The following is a 21,536-nucleotide window of genomic DNA, read 5'->3' as shown; positions in this document are numbered from 1 at the left end:
ATGTCCTCCTCTGGGAGAGGCAGGGAGGTGGGTGGATGGTCCGGGTGCAGCACCTTGTGTGGGACCTTCCAGATGACCCTCACCATGAGACCATGGTCAGTATTTGGAGTCTTTTTCCTCTAAGATTTTTCCCATGCCCTGAGACAGGTATAGAAAAATAGAGGAAAGAGCCCCCTTCCAGTGTTGTCATCAAAAAGCCAAAAACTAAGACGGGCGATAGATGGCAGTGCAGCATTACAATCTTGGGGAACTCCCCCTTTCTCCAACTGCAAGCCCGGACTCGGCTTCAGTCTAAGTGGGAAGCTAACTCCCTCTCCCAGCCTGCTGGCACTCCCGCCCCCAGCTCTCCCCTCCACAGGAGTGGCCCTCCTTGGCTGGCAGCATCCCTCTGCAAGGTCAACCTTCTCAAGGTAAATGAACTCCCTTGGTAAGGGTCCTTGCCCTCTGTGGAGGGAGGATTGTTTGGAATACTGAAGATGCCAGCTGCAGAGGGAGGGGAGGGGCAGGGAGCGCCATTTTGAGCCAGCAGCCACGTGATGGAGCCTGCCTGGGGAAGAGTGGCTGGCGAGGTGGGGAGGGAGGGAGGGCACCAGGGATCTCGTGGCAGGGGAGAAACCTCTCTTTCCGCTCTCCCCTCACCGCTCTCCCCTTTCCAGCACACTCTGGAAGGGACAGCTGAGCAGAGGAGCTGGCTTCTTCTGCAGCTGGGATGGGCACCCAGGGGAGAGAGCAGGGGACAGGAGGTGCTGCCAGGCCACGTGGCTGCTCCCTCTGCCACTCAGGGAGCTTTAACCCCTTCCTGCACGGTTGGTAGTGGCTCAGCAGTAGGGTAGGGGACCCACGGAGGCAGCAACCACCCAGTGCAGATAGGAAGAGTTCCAGTCCTTAGCTCAAGGGCCACCGCAGTGTGCCAAGGTGTCCAGGGCTGGGGCTGTGGAGCTTGGATGAAAAGGGAAGAAAAGGACAAAGATGGAGAAGAGAAGAGAATAGCAGGCATCCCACTTCCCAGGCATCATCTCATTAAGTTAAGCTGCACAAGAGCCCTGCTCACAGAACAACATAGCAGTCTTTGGGGCATTACAAGAAACCAAGAATTATGTTTCTTAACCCCAGTGGCATTTCGAAATCACTTAGGGATTTTTTTTTTTAATTAAATGTCTCAGGTTCATCTTAGACTATTTATTTAAATCAGAATCTCTGTGCTTTGCACAATGCCTCATTAGCATAGCAGCATCTCAGGCAATGGGAGATTTCTATTTCCCTTCTCTTACGGAAGAGGAAGCATGGAAGTCAGGAAGTTAAATAGCCTGCCCAGAGCCCAGAGTAAAGCTGAGTTCGGACTCAAGCCTTGGTCTGACCCCCAAGAGGATCGATCATGCAGCCGTGGCTGCCACTGCCACCTCTGCTCACCTGCCCACCTCCTCTAAGCCCTGAGTCTCTGGGGACGAAATCAGAGGCTGTTCTTCGTCCTGGAATACCCAGAAAAAACTGTTTCCAAACGAGTTGGAGTTGGAATCAAATAGTTTGGTTGTGACTTTCCTGCTTCATTTTTTCCTCCAAATTTCTGCAGGTACATTATATCTAGAAAAAGTAAAATTTCCATTTTATTTGGGATGCCTTGGTAATTTCACGAGAAACTTCCTAGAGAAACTCAACGTTGACAGAGCTTTCCTGCAGGGGTGACCATCGCGACGCAGGTAGCAGGGATCAGAGTTTTCTAGGTCTGAGTAGTATTCAGGCCTGTCCCCTTCTTAAGTGACCCACCTCATCCTGAGATAGGATCTGTGTCAACAGAAGCCCTGGGACTCACCGTCTCTGCCCCTCTGCCCACAGCAGCGGACTGCTGGCCCCCAGGAAATGGTGTCTGAAAAGCCCCATCTTGGCAGCCAGCGGGAGCCCATGGAGGACGATCCAGACCCTGACACTCGCCTCCTGAGCATGACCACCGGACGTGGCCCACGGAGTAAGTGTCTCTCAGTTCAGTACAGCCAGAGTTCATTAATTGCCTTCTGTGATCGGAAAGACAGGGATTTTAATGGGTATTCTTTTTCATACAGTCACTACCCTTCCATCCTACTGCACGCCAACTCCATGGGTAATTTTCTAGGTGAACAGCTGTCTAGGAGACTAGACGCATAGCTTCAGGACGTATTTATAGAACCACATAAGGCTGATGTGTTCATTGAAATAGAAACGGTACAGATAATCAAATATGTAGCAATTCAAAGGAGGGGGAACTACTTAGGAAGGCACACAGGTGAATGAATTGGACTTGAATCAGATGTTGAAAGATATGAGGGAGTTTCTGAGGCTCTGGGAGACCTTGCCCCTTGAGGACCCCGTCCTGATCCCCCCCCACACACACACATACACACACACCTTCCCTTCTCCCCTCTGAGGACCTCGGGCTGCACTTCACAGCATTTGCTCTTTCCCACTATAGTGAAAGTATTAATTCTCTGCTCATTGTAGGGAAAATGGTTACCCCTCACTGGTTGCTTTTCATAAAAAGCGGATTAGACAAGAAAAGTGTGTTATACTTTCAATTGTTACATAATTATTACACAGCCACTACCTTATGTCCTTGAGTAGCAGAGCTGTGAATAAAGTAACTGTTGGAAACTAAAAGGCTTTGTAAGCAAGCTCATCTGACCTCCAACCCTGCGAAGAATGTGGTTTCCATCACAGAGGGGTGATACAATGCAATGAGAGCCGTTACAAACTTCATCCCATAAAATTGCTTTGGAGCTCCGTACTCAGAATTATTCACTGTGGAATATTGTAACTGGTCTTCGTCAGCTCAAGCAGCCATAACAAAATACCACAGACTGGGTAGCATTCGTTTTTGCTCGCTGTTCCGAAGGCTAGATGTCCAAGATCAAAGTGCCAGCGTGGAGGTTTCCAGTGAGCCTCCCTACCTGGCTTGCCGTCTCCCTGGGTGCTCACTTTGGTGTCTCTTCTTGTATGAACGCTAATCCTGTGGTATCAGGACCCCACCTTCTAATCGCATTTAACATTAAGTACCTCCCAGCTCCAAATACAGTCACATTGGGGGTTAGGGTTTCAACATATGAATTTTGCTGGGGTGCAATTCAGTCCGTAGCACAACTATTGAATATGTAATGAATTATTTTAAAATTAAAGGGAAACACAGTCAGAGCGGGTGGCCAGTAATAAAGGGTCTGTGGCATAGTGAAGGTGGATTCTTTTCTTTTTTCTAAAATGGGAGAAAAACATTCATGATCACCATGGGTATAATTGTGAGGATCAAATCAAAACAGGGTATGAAAGGATTTTAAATAGCATAGAACATTTGATAAATGCACAGTAACAAAAGTGTTTGAGAGTGAGATAATAGATTTAATCTATGCATTCATCCCAAAATAAAAATAAAATAGTACTAGTTCTGATTTGGAGAAGAGGAGAACACAAAGCTAAGATTTGCCTGCCTGAGCAAGGTCATGACCAGTGATATCTGGGCAGCCCTGGACAGGGCTGAAAGCTGTGGCTGATTTGGGAGCACTGGTGAACCAAGACATAGAGGAAACGTCCCTAGGAGTCAGGTGGGCGGGGGGTGGGGGTGGCTGATGGATAAGGAGGCTGTGTAGCCAGGCACCTGTCAGAATGAGCGGTCAAGACCAGTGGAAAGTCAGCCAGGTGGTCCAGCAAGCAGAACAGATTCATTGTTCTGTCAACACACATTGGAGCAAGACAGACAAGTACAGGGAATGCCAAGTGTGGGGAGAAACGTGGCTGGGTGTACTGACCTGAGATGGGCCGGGAAAGGGCAATAGAGGAACTATGGCTGACAGGTATGCAGGCATCTCTGTGGTAGAGTTTTGGGGAAGAAGATTCCAGACAGAGCACTGAAAACACACAAATGTGTGCTGAAAACTGCGTCCAGAGCAAGGTAGAAGCAGCCATGTCTTTTGTGACCTCTCCTGGGAAATCACCACACCATTGCCATTTGTTAGAAGTATGTCACTAAGTCCAGCCCACCTTCCAGAGGAAGGAAATTAGGCTCCACCTTTTAAAGGGAGGTGTGTTGAATACATTTATGGACATGCTTTTAAACCACTACATTCATCTTTCTTGAAAACGCTTTTTTCACTTTTCTACTCAGAAATCCAGAGTAAGCATCACATAAAATCCACACTCTTTTACTTGTTCTGGGCTCTGAGACTGTGCAATCGGCACCTTCCCATGATGTTCCCACTCTGCCCCAATCTGTCTGCACTCTGGCCCCGGCCCCTGACTGCCTCGCGACCACCTGAGCATCCCGGGGCCTTGGTGCCCACTCACAGAAAGCTCCCCAGCCACCTTTTTATCATACTTGTGACGGAAAGGTAATAGAGATGTAACAGCTGAGGCATGGGCTTTGGTGTCAGAACAGTGTGGGTACCACTCTCTACCTGTCACTTTCTCATTTACTTGGCCAAGTTCCCCCACCTCCCTAAACTTCAGTTTCTTTATTTGCAAAATGGGGACGAGAATAGAATGCCCAATACCTCCATGGAGTTTATATTCCAACTGGGGGATGAGAGGAAAAAAGGGAAAACAAGTGAAACAAACATGAGAAGTAGACCAGTGGCCGGTGGTGAGAAGTGCTATAGAGAAAGATGACGCTGGACAGTGGAGGTGAGAGGAGGGGTTACTATATTATTAAAGGTCATTGGGGAAGGCCTCTCCAACAGGATGGTGTTGGAGCAGAGGCGTAAAGGAAACACGAGATCCCTGAGGAACGTGGCCTTAAAGCAAGAGTGTTGGTATATTCAAGGAGCAGCAAGGAGGCCAGAGTGGCTGACAGAGTGAGCAAGAAGGAAGAAGAAGAACTTAGTGAGAAGGAGGAAGGGAATCGTACCCAGCCTTGTGGCTCCTTGCACTTTCAACGCCAGTGGGATGACAGCCATGGGAGGCTTTGAGAGACAAGTGATCTGGCCAGACTTAGGCTGACGGACGCTGTGCTGATTTCACTCTGGAGAGACCAGTTTGAGGGCACCAGCAAAGATCCAGGTGGAGGTGGTGGGGACTGGGCCCAGGGTAGCAGTGGAAGGGTGGGCAGAAGCGGGAGTCAGGGTGTCCACAAGGTGGAGCCAACAGGGTCCATTGCTGATTGAACAGGGATTGTGAAAGTAGGAAGGTTGACGCCAAGGTTTTTGACTTGGGCAACTGGGAAAATGGAGGTGCCATTTGCAGAAAGAGGAGAGATGGCAGAAAGAACAGGCTAGGGCGTAGAAAGGAAGAAAGATCTTGCAAAGTTTGAGATGCCTGTTGGTAATGGGCTGTAGAGATCTGGAGGTGGGGAGGGGAGGGTGGAGGCTGGGGAGGCCTTCGCTGACCTTCTGTGGAAAAGAGCACTTTCCCACCTCATCACCCATTCTTTCCTGTCCCTTGATTCATTGTCTGTCAGAGCTCATGTCACCTCCTGGCTTGCTCCTCGTCACTGATTGTCTTCTCCATTCACCACTGAATGGAACTCCAGTGCCTAGGGAGATGCTTGGACCATGGTGGGGGCTCGGTAAACATTTGTGGGCAACTCTGCCCTGGGCATAATAACAACACTTCTCAAGTCTTATAGCCATGTGGCAGAATCGGCTGATTTGTTAGTTACAGTGGAGCCAGACAGGCCAAGTGATCGGAGAGTGTCTTCCACACTGTCCCCCACGTCCTTGCTCAGCTAGGATGTAAGGAGATGATTGGGGGGACAGGCTCTACCGTGAGTTCAAGTAGACTGGCTGCTTTTCGGAAAAAAATTTTCACCACTCAGGCACATTTCTTCCTTGACCCCTTTTATTCTTTTTTTTTCCCATCGAAATAGGTAACACTATTTCCTCTGCTAACAGCTCCTCAGCCCGTCATGTGTATAGTTATCAAAATAGCTTTTGATATTCTCAAAGTAAATGAAATGTCACCGAGAAAAAGTGCCAAGTCTTAAGATCCTAAATGTAATACCTGTTGAGGCCTCTATTTTTCACTATGGAAATTCAAACATGCATGATGTAGATAAAATCCAGTGAACCTCACAAGCCCACCACCAGATTCAAGGATTAACAAGATTTTGTCACATTTCTTCCAAGTATCTGTTTTCTCCTTTTTATGTCTTTGCCAGAATTTACATATATATATATATATATATATATATATATATATATATATATATATATTCTTAATTGTGGTAAAACACACACACACACACCATAAAATTATCTATCTTAATCATTTTTAAATGTACAGTTAACTCAGTAGAGTTAGCTATATTCACACTGTTGTACCACAAGTCTCCAAAAATATTTCATCTTGCAAAACTGAAGCTTTATAATAAAAAATAACTCCCCATTTCCCCCTCTCCCTGACCCCTGGCAACCACCATTCTACTCACTATTTCTATGCATTTGACTATTTTAGATACCTCACATAAGTAGAACCATACAGCATTTGTCTTTGTGACTGGCTAAATTCACGAGTATAGTGTCTTCAGGTCATCCATATTGTAGTATGTGACAGGAATTTTTTCCTTTTTAATGCTGAATAATAGTCCATTGTATGTATAGGCCTATTTCTCTTATCCATGCATCCTTCATGGACATTTGGGTTGCTTCTACCTCTTTCCTATCGCAAATGATGCTGCTATCGACGTGAATGTGCCAATGTCTCTTCAAGATCCTGCTCTTGATTCTTCTGGATAAATACCCAGAAGGGGGATTGCTGGGTCATAAAGTAGTTCTATTTTTAATTTTTTGAGAAACCTCCCCACTGTTTTCCATAGTGGCTGCAACATTTTACATTCCCGCCAACAGTGCACAAGCCTTCCAGTTTCTCCACATCCTTGCCAACTTTTTGAGATTTTCTGTTTGTTAGCTTTTATAGTGGCCTTCTTAAAGTCATCTTTTGATTTGCATTTCTCTGATGATTAGTAATGTGGAGCGTCTTTTGATATATGACCATTTGTCTATGATGTTTGGAGAAATGTCTATCCTGTGTCCATTTCCTAATCGAGTTATGTGTTGAGTTGTGGGAGTTTTTTAATATATTCTGAATAATAACCCCTGTCAGATCCATGATTTGCAATATTTTATCCCATTTCATAGTTTGCCTTTTTACTCTATTGATTGTGTCCTTTGATGCACAGTTTTTCAGATTGAGGTAGTCCCATTTGTCTATTTCTGCTTTTGTTGCCTGTGCTTTTGGTGTCATGTCCAAGAAATTATTGCCAAACTCAGTGTCATGAAGAATTTCCTCTGTGTTTTCTTCTAGAAGTTTTATAATTTTAGGTCTTCAATCCATTTTGAGTTTATTTTTGTATATGGTGTAAGGTAAGGGTCCACCTTTATTCTTTTGCACATGAACAGCCAGTTTCCCAACACTGTTTGTTGAAGAGACCATCCTTTTCACATTGAGTGGTCTTGGCATCCTTGTTGAAAATCATTTGACCATGTATGTTTCTTTCATGACTTTCAGTCGTGGGACTTGAGCAGTAACCTAATCTTCCTAAGCCAGGGGAGCCTCATTTATAAAATGGGGATACTAAAATCCTTGGCTTCGGGCAGCTGTTATCACAATGAAATCAGATGATGTGCAGAAAGCGCCCCACGGAGGGTCCTGCAGCTGGAAGAACTTGATGCCACCTGCATGACTAACCAAAATATTTACCTTTCTTGACATGGCAGTACCAGGCTAAGATCCTTGCATGCATTACATTATTTAATTTCCAGAACAGTCTTATCATCAGGCATCCCTCTATAGATCAGAAAACAAAGGTTCAGGAGAACCACCAGCTAGAAGTGATGGAGCAGAACTCAAACTCCAGTTTCTGGAACCTGTGTTCTCAGTTGCTACACTATGGCGCCCACACCCACAAATCTTAACCCTGACTGGCCTTGGAAGTTAATGGTGTACAGCTGGCCACAGAAGGTACAATGGCAATGCTACAACCAGCACTGTCAACAGTGGGCGCAGGGCCCCCAGGGAACTCTTCAGTTGGGGCACAGAGTCAGCTAGAGTCTTCACAAGATTGTCAATCTGACTGTGCCTCATTTCTTTTGCCCAAAGAAAGTCAGGTAAATCACGCAGCGTACTCTCCCTACCTAGACTAACTCTTTTTTTTATTTGAGGTTTGTTTGTTTGTTTGTTTATTTATCTTACCATAGCTACTTAACTTTCAAAATCAGTGTACATGTCACCTCCTTTGGGACGTTTCCCCGATGCCCCAGTGTGTGAGTAGACCTTCTCTGTTTCATGGCCGCTGTGCCCGCAGGAGCGTCTGAAGTCTCTTCTTACTGGTACACAGTCTCCTCTCTCCACTGGACTAGCAATCTTTGAAGGCAGAGACTGACTTTGGGCTCTGCTTAGCATAGCGCTGGTACCCAGATGGTACTCAGCAATGCTTACTGAGTGAACAGATGTCTCAAGCTGGCCTTTCTGCTTTGTATCCAAGGCTATGCTCTAGCTTAGGGGTGCTCACCTCGCACCCCAACTCCACACCCACCACACCCTTCCAACCAAGTCTGCTCTCCTGGGTCCAGATCTGTGATTTCCCAAACCTCTCATGGAGTGCTACCCCCCAGCTCTTCACCTTGAACCTGAGACCCTCTCTACACTGTAGCATTCCTACAGCATTCCAGTGTTGTCAAGTTCAGACTGCATTCAGACACCAGATACCAGCACCCCTGATATCTGTATGGCCTTCCCCACAGCACCAGGCACACACCCAGACGTGCCACCTCCCCAGTTAACCGCCACACAAGCTCATGCAGTGGAAGCTCTGGCTTCTAATTTGCTCTTCACGCTATATACGGGCAGGACATTCCAAGCAAAGAAAGCGTTTCACGGAACAGGCAGTAGTTCCAAATCAAATAAACATCCAGAAGAAAAGTGTACACACTGGCCCAGGATTCTAACTTGCACCATCTCTGTAGGGAGTAACTGTCAAATGTTAAGTAGTTTCTTATGAACATAAATTTCCTCATTACTGACATCTGTTTTCCATTCATTCATGTTAGTTTCTCTAATGAAAGCATCATTTCAGAGCCAGTTTCTCAGTATTGGTTGAAAACAAAGTTTGGAATCTGGTGAAATTTGATGCAAATGAAAGGAAATAGATAATTTCGTTTAGGCATATTTTTTAAAAGCCATCTAGATGTGGAGAGATGACCCAGCAAACAAATGTTAAAGGCATAGTATGTGACAGGAAGGAGACTGTCCAAAGGAGCTGGGTCTTGGGCAATCCTTGGAGCCCAAACAGCTGGAGAAGGGAAAGAACATTCTTGTCAAAGGATGCATACTGGGGACTGTACGAATGTCAAAAACTTCACCAGTGCTGGAGACACTACCTCACATGGCACTGAAGGGACAGGTATAAATAAATCGTATGTTGTAGTATATAATTGCTTTTATTTTCTGGATATTATAATGTTTGACGTCTTTAAAAAAAGAAAGAAAGAAAGAAAAAAGAAAAACCTTTCTGGTTGGGGAGAGACTCGCTAATTCTTTGAGACAACAAAGGGCCCAGATTGGAGCCTTTGATATGCAAACTAACCAAGCCAGAGCCCAACCTCCTCTATCTGGCCCCAGGAAGCAATAGTCCTCTATCTGAATCATCCAGGGCCAGGTACCAAGCCACTAGAGACCCTCATAGCTTAGAGCCCTCCAGAACTGTTCCAACTAACCAGTCCTAAACTGTTTTCCCTGTCCTGCCTTGTCTTTCCCTCGGAAACCCTAATAAAGGTTGTGGCCTCAGCTTTACCCCACTCCTGAGTGACGCCTCCTGGCTCTAGGACCTGGGAGTATAACGGACTTTGTTTCCTGAGCCTTTCTTCTGCCTCCTTGTGGCTGCACGTGACTGACCCGCTCATAAAAGAATACAAAACATACACATCATTATTGTTAGTTATCATGAAAGGCATTTTCCAGAAAACTCCTTTACAGCAAAATTCCCCGAGTCATCTCTCCCTATTTTTGTCGCCAGTCTTGAGACTCCTCCAACCTACCTCACATCTGCCCTCCCCACTGAAGTTCTTCTTGTTGACGTCACCCATGAATGCACATTTGCTAACTGCACTAGTCAGTGCTCCAGTCTTTACCTTACTTGCTTTCAGCATCATTTGTTGAGCTCTCCCCTCCCTCCTCCGTTTGTACTTTGCTTCCAGGACTCCATTCTCCTGGTTTTCCATCTCACTCACTGGCCTACCTCTCAGTCTCCGAGCCTGGAGCACCCCAGGCTCAGGGCTTGACCCCTTTTCTTTATCAAGACTCATTCCCTTGGTCATCACAAGACTTCAAATTCTATCGTATAGATATTGTATGTATATCTGACCAGTCCCAAATTTTTACCTCCAACCTGGACACCTTTCATCCTAAATGCGCAACCACCTCCTACACATTCACTTTTGCATTTCTAAAAAGACAACTCACCTTTTTAATAGCCTTATGGACATACAATTTGCATATCATAAAACTTATCCATTGTAAGTCTATAACTCAATAATGTTTAGTAAATCTGTAGACTTGTGGAATCATCGTCATAATTCTGTTTCAGAACATTTTCATCGCCTCAAACAGTTCCTGTCTGCCTATTTGCAGTTAACCCCCACTCCCACTCCCCAGCCGAGGCAAACATTACTTTGTTTTATATCCCTATAAATATGCCTTTTCTAGACATTGCATGTGAATAGAAACAGTGCTTCCCGTCTGGCTTCTTTCACTTTGCATGTTTTCTGAGATTCATAAATGTAGCATGTATCCACATTTTGCTCCTTTTTATTGTGGAATTATGCATTGTGTGCAGAGACCACATTTTATTTATTTATTCACCTGTGGATGAACACTTGGGTTGTTTCCAGTTTGGGGCTGTTATGAATAAAGCTGCTATGAACATTTGCAACATGTCTTTGTGTAGACATATGTTTCCATTCATCTTGAGAAGTAGTAGTATCTCTGGGTCAAATGATGAATTTATACTTAACTTTATAAGAAACTGCTGATCTGTTTTACAAAGTGGCTGTATCGTTTTCCTTCCCCGCCAACAGTTTGCAAGAGGTCCAGTTTCTCCACCTTTCTAACAATTGGTATTATCTGTCTTTAGTTATACTTTATAGTGTATGCATAGTGGTATTTCATTGGGCTTTTAACTTATATCTCCCTAATGATTAATGACAAATGATAGCCATTTGTATATCTTTCTAGTACAATGTCTGTTTAAATTTTACTTATCATTAACTAGATTCTTTTTCTTATTATAGAGTTGTAAAGAGTTGCCTATATATTCTAGATACAAGTACTTTATCAGATACATAATTTTTCAAATATTGTCTCCAAGTAAATGTCTTGTCTTTTCATTTTTTTAATGATGTCTTTTCAAGTACAAAAGATTTTCATTCTGATGAAGTCAAATGTATCCCTTTTTTTCTATTATGGACTGTGCTTTGGGGATTGTAACTAAAAACTATTTGCCCAACCCAAGGTCATGATACTGTTCTCCTATATTTCCTTCTAGAAGCTTTATGCTTTTAGCTCTTATACTTAGTTAAGTCTATGATCTATTGTGAGACAACTCAAATTTTACTCGACTGAAGCTGAGCTTCTGCTCTTTGCCCAACCCCAACTATTTCTCCTGCAGTCATCTCTATCTCTTCAAGTGGACATTTCCTTTTCTCTATTGCTTGGGTCAAAAACTTGTACTCACAGTTAACTTCTGTCTTCCTATCTACTCACTTCCCATCTCCCTTAAGTCCTGTTTGCTCTAACTTCAGGATATGTCCGTTTCTCACCACATCCCCCACTGCCACCCTGATCCAGGCCACCTTCCATTCTCATCTAGAGAAGTCAACAGCCTTCTGACTGATGTCCTTGCTTCCATTCTCAACCCAGCAGCCAGAGTGGTGTTAAGAAAACAAGGTCATGTCACTGCTCTGTTCAAGTCCTTCAATGGCTCTCACCTGACTCAGAGTTAAAGCCAAATTCTGTAGGATGAGCTACTGTTTGTCTACCCCTTGTCTCTATGAGCTGATAACCTAGCATTCCATCTCCCGCCCCTTCTGTTCCCCGTTTCTGCTCTGGTCTCACATTAGGTGTGGCCCTGTCTCAGTCTTTATGCCAGATGCTACCTGTAGCTGCAACGTGCATTCCCTAGCTGTCCACATGGTTGGATCCCTCATTTCTTTCACCTACTTTCATGTCATCTCGAAGCCCTTGCTTGGCCACTCTACTTATAGTTACAATAACTCTCCCTGCTGGCCCTCCTTTGCTTGGTCCTGCTTTATTTATCTCTATGCCACCTATCATCATCCAACATACTAAATATATTACTTGTTTGTGGTCCATCTTCCCCAACAGCAAGCACACCCCATGAAGGTGGAGAGGGTTGTTTGTTTGAGTCACTTTTCTATCCCTCGTGTCTTGCACACATGACAGTACTCAATAAATATCTGTTAGCTGAATGCATGAAAAGTGGAGAAAAGATACCCTAATTTAGCACTTCCAAAATTGGGTTTGGTAGAATACTAATATCCTATCAGAGATTAACTCTTGCAAAAATATTCCAAGTAGAGAAGCTTTGCATAGCATTTCCCCTCTTGAAAGTTCATGAAGCTTGTTCTGAGACTATGTACCGATACCCCGCTGTCTCTCAATAGCAGTTCCTGGCCCTCTGGAATGCTGTTTGCATTTTTTCTATTCTGCCCAAGGTAATATGCAAGGTTCGACCCCAAGCCAAATTTTCACATCACAATAGATGATGTTCTTTGCCACCTTTCAGAGGCTCAGTCCTGTTGGAAGCCCACTTGCTCTATGCCATCACCATGGTGATGATGGAGCACAGGGATGTGGCAGGGCTGGCCAGCCCCGTCTGCCCAGGCTGATGACCCGTCTGAGTCAGCTCCAGCTGCTGTAGTGAAATGCCACAGACTGAGTGGCTTAAACAACAGACATTCATTTCTCACAGTCTGGAGGCTGAGAAGTCCAAGATCAAGGTGTCAGCCAATTCAGTTCCTTATAAGAGCCCTTTTCCTGGCTGGCAGATGGCCACCGTCTTGCTGTGTCCTCACATGGTAGACAGAGAGAGAGCCCTGGTCTCTCTTCCTCATCTTATAAGGACACTAATCCCATCATGGGGGCTCCACCCTCAAGGCCTCATCTAAACCTAATTACCTCTCAAATATCCCACCTCCAAATACCATCATATTGGGGGTTAGGCCTTCAACATACGGATTTTGGGGGTACGGAAACCTTCAGTCCCTAAGCTTGGAACATGTGCTGAAGCACAAAGAAGAAGGAAGACACAGCAGGCAGAGCCAGAATCCTGAGGTCCCAGCACCCCTGAGCCCAAAGGAGACTCAGGTGCCAGAATAACAGCCCCAAGTTTTCAGTTAACATATCATGAAAAAGTTAATAAGACTGAAAGAAAGAACCTGAGCGTAAAAGAAAGTGACCTCCTGACCCCTCAGCAAACTTGAACTATAAGCAGTTCTGGGGCTTGAAACCCAGGGCTGAGCCTGCTGTTCTCAGTCTCTTTTGACTTTCATTTTGTATCATAAAATTTTCATAAGTGGCACTAGTCTAGTTTATAAAAATTAGAAAACCAGGAGAAAGAAATAGAAGAAAATAGTCACTCTAGTGACAACCACCATTAACCTTAGTCCCTTTCCTGGGGCCGGGATTTTTCTGCCTGACAGCTGAGGAAGTCCCACGTTCCCAGAGGGCTGACTGTGCTTGAAGGGATATCCCACACGCTTACATCCATATGAAGCTGGGAGAAGTTGGTGACAGTTGATCTGACTGTCCAACACATTACATTTTTCCTCTCAAGCCTTTAGGATATTGGCTGTGCTCCTCTCCAGTGTTTTCTCCTGAAGTCAAGCTGGCTTCTGTCCCATGCTCTCCCTGATCCCAATTCTATATTTACATTCTATCCCTGGAATTTTACAAAGTGGGGAAATTATCTACGATGGGGAACAGAAAGGCAGGAATAAAAAGGCAGTTCAGGCCAGCGCTCTCCCAACCCTTTTGTCTCCCATCCCTGCAAGAACTGTGCCTGTAGGGAAGTTGCCATACAATTTTTTATCATACTTTTAAATATTACAAAAAAAATTTGTTTAAAGCCTATCATAAATATGAATGTCTTAAAAGGAAACTTGTATCACTCTTAACATTATTCAAAAGGACCTAAATGGAACAGTGATTGGATAATCTCCATCATCTATTTTTTTAAAAAAAAGAACAAGCTCTCCCTGGACAGTTGGCAATTTTATGCCGTTCCCCTTTCTTCTTGAACGTCATTCTACTCCCCCCACAGAATGTTAAATAATATATTTCTATACTTACCAATCTTCTATTGCTCACCATGTTAACACACTGAAGTTTTGATTGAGCTATTATTATAATTAACAATAGTGCACAACATAAAGTTACTGTAAAATTTGGTAAATATTTATTAATTATAAAAGGTGCAATAAATAAAAACTTTTAGAAGTGTATTTAACTAGAGTAGGAAGGTGGGAGAGGTAGGCAATTAAACAAGCATCATCATGCTCATTTGTCTACGATCTATGGTATCCCCCAAGGTGTACACAGAGCTCTGGTCTCGGCAGCGAGATTCACAACAATGGCCTGGCAAGAAGCATGGGAATTTCTGCAAAAGTCGGGGGTAAAGGGAGTACTTCTGGTTGGTGGAGGAAGGACCTTAGAAACCCACTTCTACGTAGAAACAAAGAGATCGCATCAAGTTGGGAACAGAAGATGAGAAGATTAGAAAATGATTCCAAAATGCAATGCCTGTTTTATTAGAAGGTGGTTATGTTTTCTGGGGTTCAGGTATAATAGAAGTTATTAAGAGAAAACTGGAAAGCATCCATCATTTTATTAAGCCAGTAAGGAGAGAGAATGGGATACAGGGAGTATGGGTGATGGGAAAAGGGAGACAGAGCGCCAGGAAGATCTGGAAGCCATTTGCAATCATGAGGCTGATGAAGCCTTGAAATGAATGGGTTTGTGGGGAAGCCATTGAGTGTAATGTGGCTGAACGTGTAACCCCTGCTGACTCTGAGGAAAAACGTCACTTTGTCAAGGAAATCCATATTTCATACTAATTGACAATATGTATATATTTTAGTGGAACGCCTTGAAAATCTTTCATACGTAAGTTCTTGCATGCCCCAAGTCAATCTTCAATAATTTAAAAATTATTTTCAGCACACTCATTGCATTTGATGCTGTGGACAGTTCAGTCATGCCGGGTTTTCTTACTCGTGTCAAAGAGCCATTTTCTGAATGTGCCTCTCTATGTAACTGTGAAATCACACCCTTTCTCAAGCCTGGCAAAGGAATTCTTATCCTCAGGGAGGAAAAAATAGAGACAGGTTGAGATCACATCGTTGATTAGTAATGTAGTGGAGTAATTGACTATAATTTAGGGAAACATGTTTTATGAGGGCTGTCTTAGTATTTCCAGCCGCTTAAAGAAACACTGTACACCATAGTCTACCAAGCTAGAAGTGAAAGTATTTAATCCCTATTCGTTATTATGTCAAAGGGAGCAAATTAGTACACGTGGCTTTCTGTGGATATCACGTTAGTGCTATTACCTTGAAGAAAAAAAGTCATCATCATGATCTGATTCCATCCAAATGACGACTACATTTATTTTGTTTGAAATCCTTCACCCCCTCACGGTTCCTTTATCTGTTTTTCCTTCACTGCTTAATGCTACAAAGCGCCAGGTGCAGAAATCACCAACATGGGCCTTGCTCTCAAGCTGGTCACATTCTAGCTGGGAAAATGCCGCATCACCAGCTCGTTGTACAAACCTGACTTGGAAATCTTTATATCATCTAAATGCTGCTAGCAGGCTTGAAAAATAAAAATCAGGAAACAGCTACTTTTTAGCATTTCAAAAATTTTCAAGGTTTTTAAAACTAATACTAAAGAAACTAGTTTCTTGGCTCAGAAGAGAATGTGTAAGTAAAATCTCTTGTGTGTGTCTCTTTTGAAAAATAATTCATAAAATTATTCTAGTGAACCATGTATATATAGGCAGTAGTTATTTTAAGTAAATTTGAAAAACTGAAAGTTTTTTTATAAAAAGGACGGGGAGTAAATAAACAAGATGCATTTTCATGTCCAAAGGCGTTTACTGCTAACTGTAAAAAGGTTTCTCTTTGGGGGCAGAAGCAAGGTGGCCAGTCAGCTGGTGAAGGGGGTGGCAAGGACGTTCAGACTAGACCCCTCCTTTACCTGCCCAAGCCATCCATACACTTAGCGACACTGCCCTGTGTGGCTGGGCACCACAGGACTGAGGGGTGGATTATTAATCAAATAACCACACAAAGACATAAATTCAAAATGTGACAAATGCAATAGAGGAAAAGCCTTTGGTCTCTGAGCATATATAACAGGGGATATGATCTACGGAATTACATGATCTTTAAATGGAAGTAATGGCTTGATTTTTTTTAAGTGAGTTAAAAGAGAATGCCAAAGGCCATTTCATTGAACTGACAGAGATTCTCTTAAAGAACTTGAACCTCAGCCCACACATGCAAGACTCTAATCATTACGGTGATTACTCATGCCTCCACACATGGCATTGAATACATGGCATGGTTGGAGCCTGATCTAAATAAGATTTTATATCTTCTTATCACACAAAAGGAAGAAAGAACCACCTCCGAGACTGAGAGTCCAGGTGGCAGAGACGTGACTGTACAGCTCGGGACTGCGGTCTTTGTTTGCATAAAGCAGATGCCGAGGGAACCTGCAAGATTGTCGCAAACAGCGGCCTTTGCCTGTCATCTCCTCGTGTCCTTCTCTCCACCCCTTTTCCTTCTAATAAAATATCTGGCCTTCTCTTTTTCGTTCACCTGCTAGCCTCCCTCCCTTAACCATGCTGATGGCTACGAGTGTCAGAAAGGCTTTCTCACAATGTCAGCTTTCACCATGGTGGAAATGCTTCCGAAGTCTTTATCTTCAGGCCTTTCCCAGCGCTCGGTGTGCTAGACAAACACATGGTCATGTCCTACCAGCACTCAGACACGTGCTGCCTCCAACCATGTCACTGCGGTGTCAGCCAGGCTGGCTTTTCCTCCTCATTTCCCTTTTTCTCTCACTAGCCTCAAACGCCTAATCGCCTCAGTCAAAACTTCACACACTTTCACCTTCTCCTTCTTTGTCTGAACCAGGGGTCCTCCCACTTGAGTGTGTGATTCAGCAGGTCTGGCGCACGGTCTGAGAATGTGCATGTCTAACAAACAAGTGCTGCTCAGTGTTGCTGCCGCCGTGAGAACCACAGTGCCCTGTCGCCCTGTCATCACTAGGTCCTTTTGTCTTTCCCGCCTTGCCTCGTGGCCTCTTCCCGCTGACTCCCTCCCTTTTTATCTCCTCAGGACATCCTAGCTGGGGTCCCTGGTGCCCCACCCCCTCACCCCAACCGTCCAGTACCTCAGCTGCGGCCTCTCTCTCTACATGTTTCAAGACATCCCCACTGCTTGGGGAAAATAGTCTAGACTCCTAATGTGACATCGGAGGTTCCCCATCACTGCACCCCAACCTCCTTCTAAGATCTGCTCCCCTGCTTCATCCCAGTAGAGCCCCTCTGCTCCAAGCACGATAACATCCATTTCCCAAAACACTTCGTTTTCTTTCTACTTCTTTCACAACGGTTTAGAGCATTTGGAGATGATAGAACTGGGACCAAATGCCAAGCATTCCACAACCTAGGTGTGTGACAGTAGAGCCAGAGGACCTCAGAGTTTTCATCTTCCAGATACCTGGAATAACCCGTGTGCCCTCCTAGCAGGGATGGCATAAGATTAATGGGAACATGCATTCAACACGTGCATCACAATGCCTGACACATAATAGCTGCAGAACATTTCACAATATTTACACATATATTTAACAGTCTGTACAAAATGTATGTTGTCTCAATGCTCAAAGCTATGACCTGGGTCTATAAAAAAGTGTTCTCTGATTAAAGTTTCTCAGTGTGGTTGAGTTGAACCCTGAAACCCCAAACTTATTAGCCATCCATTCACCTAACAAGCCTGCTTCTCAAATCAACAAATTTGAGAGCCTCTTCCCCATGGTAATTGAATTAGTGAGTGTGTCTGGCCTTGAATAGTCATGTGTCATTCGTTTTATTCTTAGTTAAGTCGATATGACAGTCCTGGCAGGACCAAGATTTTCACTGTTAGTCTCAAAGTAGCCAAGACGTGTACTTATTACGTCAAATGGATAGTTGTCAGTGTTATTTCACATTTGCTTATGTAAAGTTCTAAATTTGCAAAATAAAATTACATCCTCTTGTTATTTTTTAAATCTAATCTTCCCTCTGGAAAAAAAAAGTGTTGTTTTAAAGTAATTTTCTTATATTTTTTTAGGCTTACCTCCAATTCCTTCAGCTTCCAGAACGGGCTTTGCAGAATTTTCCATGAGAGAACGCATGAGGGAGAAGTTACAAGCTGCAAGGGTGAGAGAAACAACATGAATATTTTGTTCAGTGCTGATTGCAATTCTCCAGGTCTTGTCTCGCTTGCTTGTTTTGCTCAAAATTGCATGGATTTGAATACCGTTAAATGTGTTTTTCATGTTTTAAATGTTAATGTAGTATTGAACATTGGCACAGATGAAAATTATGCTTCAGAAGAACTTAATGTCACTTTTCTAAACCACTTTACTTGCTCTTATCACTTAAAGATGTACAGTGTGTATTTTTTTTACTGATTATTGTCCATCGAGATGTTGCCTGTGGTTTTCAGAGCATTACTGACCTTATGTAGTAGTAATTTTCTGTTTGACTTTTAGTCCAAAGCAGAAAGTGCATTGCTGCAGGAAACCCCCACCCCGCGGCCCAGGCGCTTACAAAGTCCTAGCAAGAAAGAACTGGAGACTGCATTTGGCACAGAGGTGAGAAATGGGCCATCCCTGCTTTATGATCAAAGACAGTGAAGCACAATATAGAATTTCCAACAAAAATTCTGAACACAGCTCTGCACAGAGGAGGTGTTCAATACTTATTAATAATTATAATCGCTGCTATTGATAGAATACTACTCGCTGACAGGCATGTTGCCAAGTCTATTTCCCATGTTATGACATGTCATTATCCAAGCAGCCCTGTGGGGGGGGTATTATTATTTTCATTCTCATTTGACAGATGAGCAAACTGAAGTTCAGTGCAGGTGCTAAGCCATCCCCCGGTTACAGAGCATGTATGGATTTGATCCCAGCTCTGTCTCATTCTCAGTCTGTCTCACAGGTCAGAGTTGCGGGATCCATGGATCTTGCTGGAAAACAGAGAGAGAGAGAGAAGAGTGGGGCCAGATGGTGGGGGCTTTGAGTGTTACACTAAGGAACAGCCATGCAAAGCTATTGATGATGGATGAGGAGGTGGTTTGGATGCATTGGAATTATGTGTTCACATCTGAGGTGCTGGGGGCATCTCAATGTGTGCTCCTCTAGAGATGTACTTAGAGGACCAGGCCTGGAGAAAGAGCTTTAGGAGCAGTTCTGCTGTGATGTGTTTGGAAGTTTTGAGAATGCCTTTGTTTCCTGGGGGAAAGAAGACTGAATGAGGAGGGTCTTGACACTTGGAGAAAAACTTACAGTAAAGATGCATGAGGCAGACAGGAAGCCAGTAAAAGATAGAAAGACTTGTCAGGGATGTAGATGAAACACAAGCTGGTAAGAGGGCAGAAGAAGGAAGGGGAGGAATGACAGAGCAAATGGCTCAGTGGAGTGTTTTCAAGCCAAACCAATTGTTTAATGTTGACGATGATGATGGTTTGGGGGATTCTCACCAGTGAGAGAAAGAAGCATAGGCTTTGGGAATATTTTTTAGACGATGATTTTTCTATGATGAGATGTTATAAAAATTTAATCTCTGTCCATCCCAAACAAGCCAAAGATTGCATGATTCTAAGGAAAGTTGCAGCCACACTCATGTGTTACGGTCTGTGGTTCTTTAGTGGAATGGCTTTGTGACAATTTGCTACTGCATTTTACTAAGAAGACATTTCTTTTTCTCTTATTCCAATTTATTCTTTTCCTCATAAGAGCCACAATTTTAAAATATTGGAAAATAAAGAAAAACTACCTAAAATCCCATCAGCTTGACACAAACACTTAGGTTATTTTGGCCGGTGTGTGAGTCTCAGCATCTCGCCAAGTGGACTAAGTGACAGGAGAGTCTGATCTCTTATATCTGGCCTTGTCTAATACCTCCCAATTGAAAATCAGCTCTCACTTGTCCATGGGCAATGGATATGATATCCCAAATAAAGCTGGAAGTTTTAGAAGTACAATATACTCTTGGCTTACAGGGGATTTATTTCTCCTGAGCAGGACCTTGAGCTATACACCTATTATATCCCCTAAAAGCCATTCCTAGCATTGAGGCAAACATCAGTGGCCTTGTCTTTAGACTTGATCTCAGGTCCCTAAGGGAACATCCACTCACAAGCACATTTCTTCATGCATATACTTCAACCCAGAAGGAATATCTAAAAAGTGGTCCATTAATGTTCTCTGGAGCAAAGTGTATAGTAGCACACGAGGGTCCCAGATGCTGGACTTCAACTGTCCAGTATGAAATGCTGGCAAGCTCACTCACTAGCTCTGTGACCTTGGACATGTCATTTATTGACTCTCTGGAGCCCACTTTACTAGTCTGTGAAATAGGGATACTACCAGAACGTAATTCTTGGTATTGTGTTGAGGATTCAATGATTTCATACATGGTACAGTGTTTCAAACAGCACCTCTCACATGGTAAGGCCTCTCTATGTAAGTATTAGCTAATGTTAGAAGCTATAGAGTCAGAAAAAGAGAAACCGGTTAGGAATACTTTGGTCAGTAATCCAAATTCACCAACACAAATCTGTGCTTACTTTCTTTAGCATTTCTTTTCACTTTATACTCAGTAACTTCCAATAAAAGAACAAAGCCAAACACAAATTTCCAAGAACACATACATTCCCAGGTGGAAATAATACAGAACATTTGAAAACCTGGCCTCCATTAGACATAACCAAAATGTCTCTCTCTGTGAGCCTGGTCCAGTGTCCCAGGTCACCCTAGATCTGATCTCTTGACACCCTCTACCTGTTGTCCAGGTAGATATGGGAGGACTCCTTCCTGCCAGGTGTCCAATTGGTTCTGAAGTCACTGTGATGACGGTCACAGCCCACCCTCGAGGATCCCAGACATGGAAACAGGCACAGAGGTACAGGGCGGCTGAGTTCTGTGGTGGGTGCTAGATGAATAGAAGAGAGATGAGGATGAGGTGGGAACAGTACCTGGTACACTGGCTTCCAGAGGAGAGAAGGAACATGCAGGAATGTCATCACCTCAAGACAGCACAGGCTCAGCTTCCAGTGGGGACAACAGGTCCCAAGGTTCACAGAAGGACAGGCCATGTGCTCTGGAGGGTGTATGTCGGACTTATTTACAATCAGATATTATTGATGCTTGTCTTCATATACTGAAATGATCCTCTGTGGACTGGAGAGTCTATTGATTTCATGTTAGGGTTCGTTGAGTATAAAATT

The 21,536-nt window shown here is 43.8% G+C and overlaps 1 protein-coding gene across 8 annotated transcripts in view; it reads left to right on the top strand.

Annotated features, from left to right (window-relative positions):
- The window catches only part of CC2D2A (coiled-coil and C2 domain containing 2A), a 112,504-nt gene that overhangs the window by 7,552 nt on the left and 83,416 nt on the right, over window positions 1–21,536 (top strand). For 5 of the 8 annotated variants that reach the window (XM_074321527.2, XM_019740860.3, XM_074321540.2 and 2 more), the window contains 3 exons: window positions 1,834–1,963; window positions 18,369–18,457; window positions 18,793–18,894. In XM_074321527.2, the coding sequence (XP_074177628.2) occupies window positions 1,834–1,963; window positions 18,369–18,457; window positions 18,793–18,894 (321 nt within the window). Of the gene's footprint in view, window positions 1–275; window positions 411–1,833; window positions 1,964–18,368; window positions 18,458–18,792; window positions 18,895–21,536 lie in introns of those variants that run through there. The other 3 variants (XM_074321553.2, XM_074321557.2, XM_074321533.2) reach the window with 3 other exon arrangements.

This window comes from Rhinolophus sinicus, chromosome 1 (assembly GCF_057876585.1).
Source record: "Rhinolophus sinicus isolate RSI-liver-muscle chromosome 1, RSI-T2T, whole genome shotgun sequence".
Lineage (NCBI taxonomy): Eukaryota > Metazoa > Chordata > Mammalia > Chiroptera > Rhinolophidae > Rhinolophus > Rhinolophus sinicus.
This window is presented reverse-complemented; position numbering and strand designations above follow the sequence as displayed.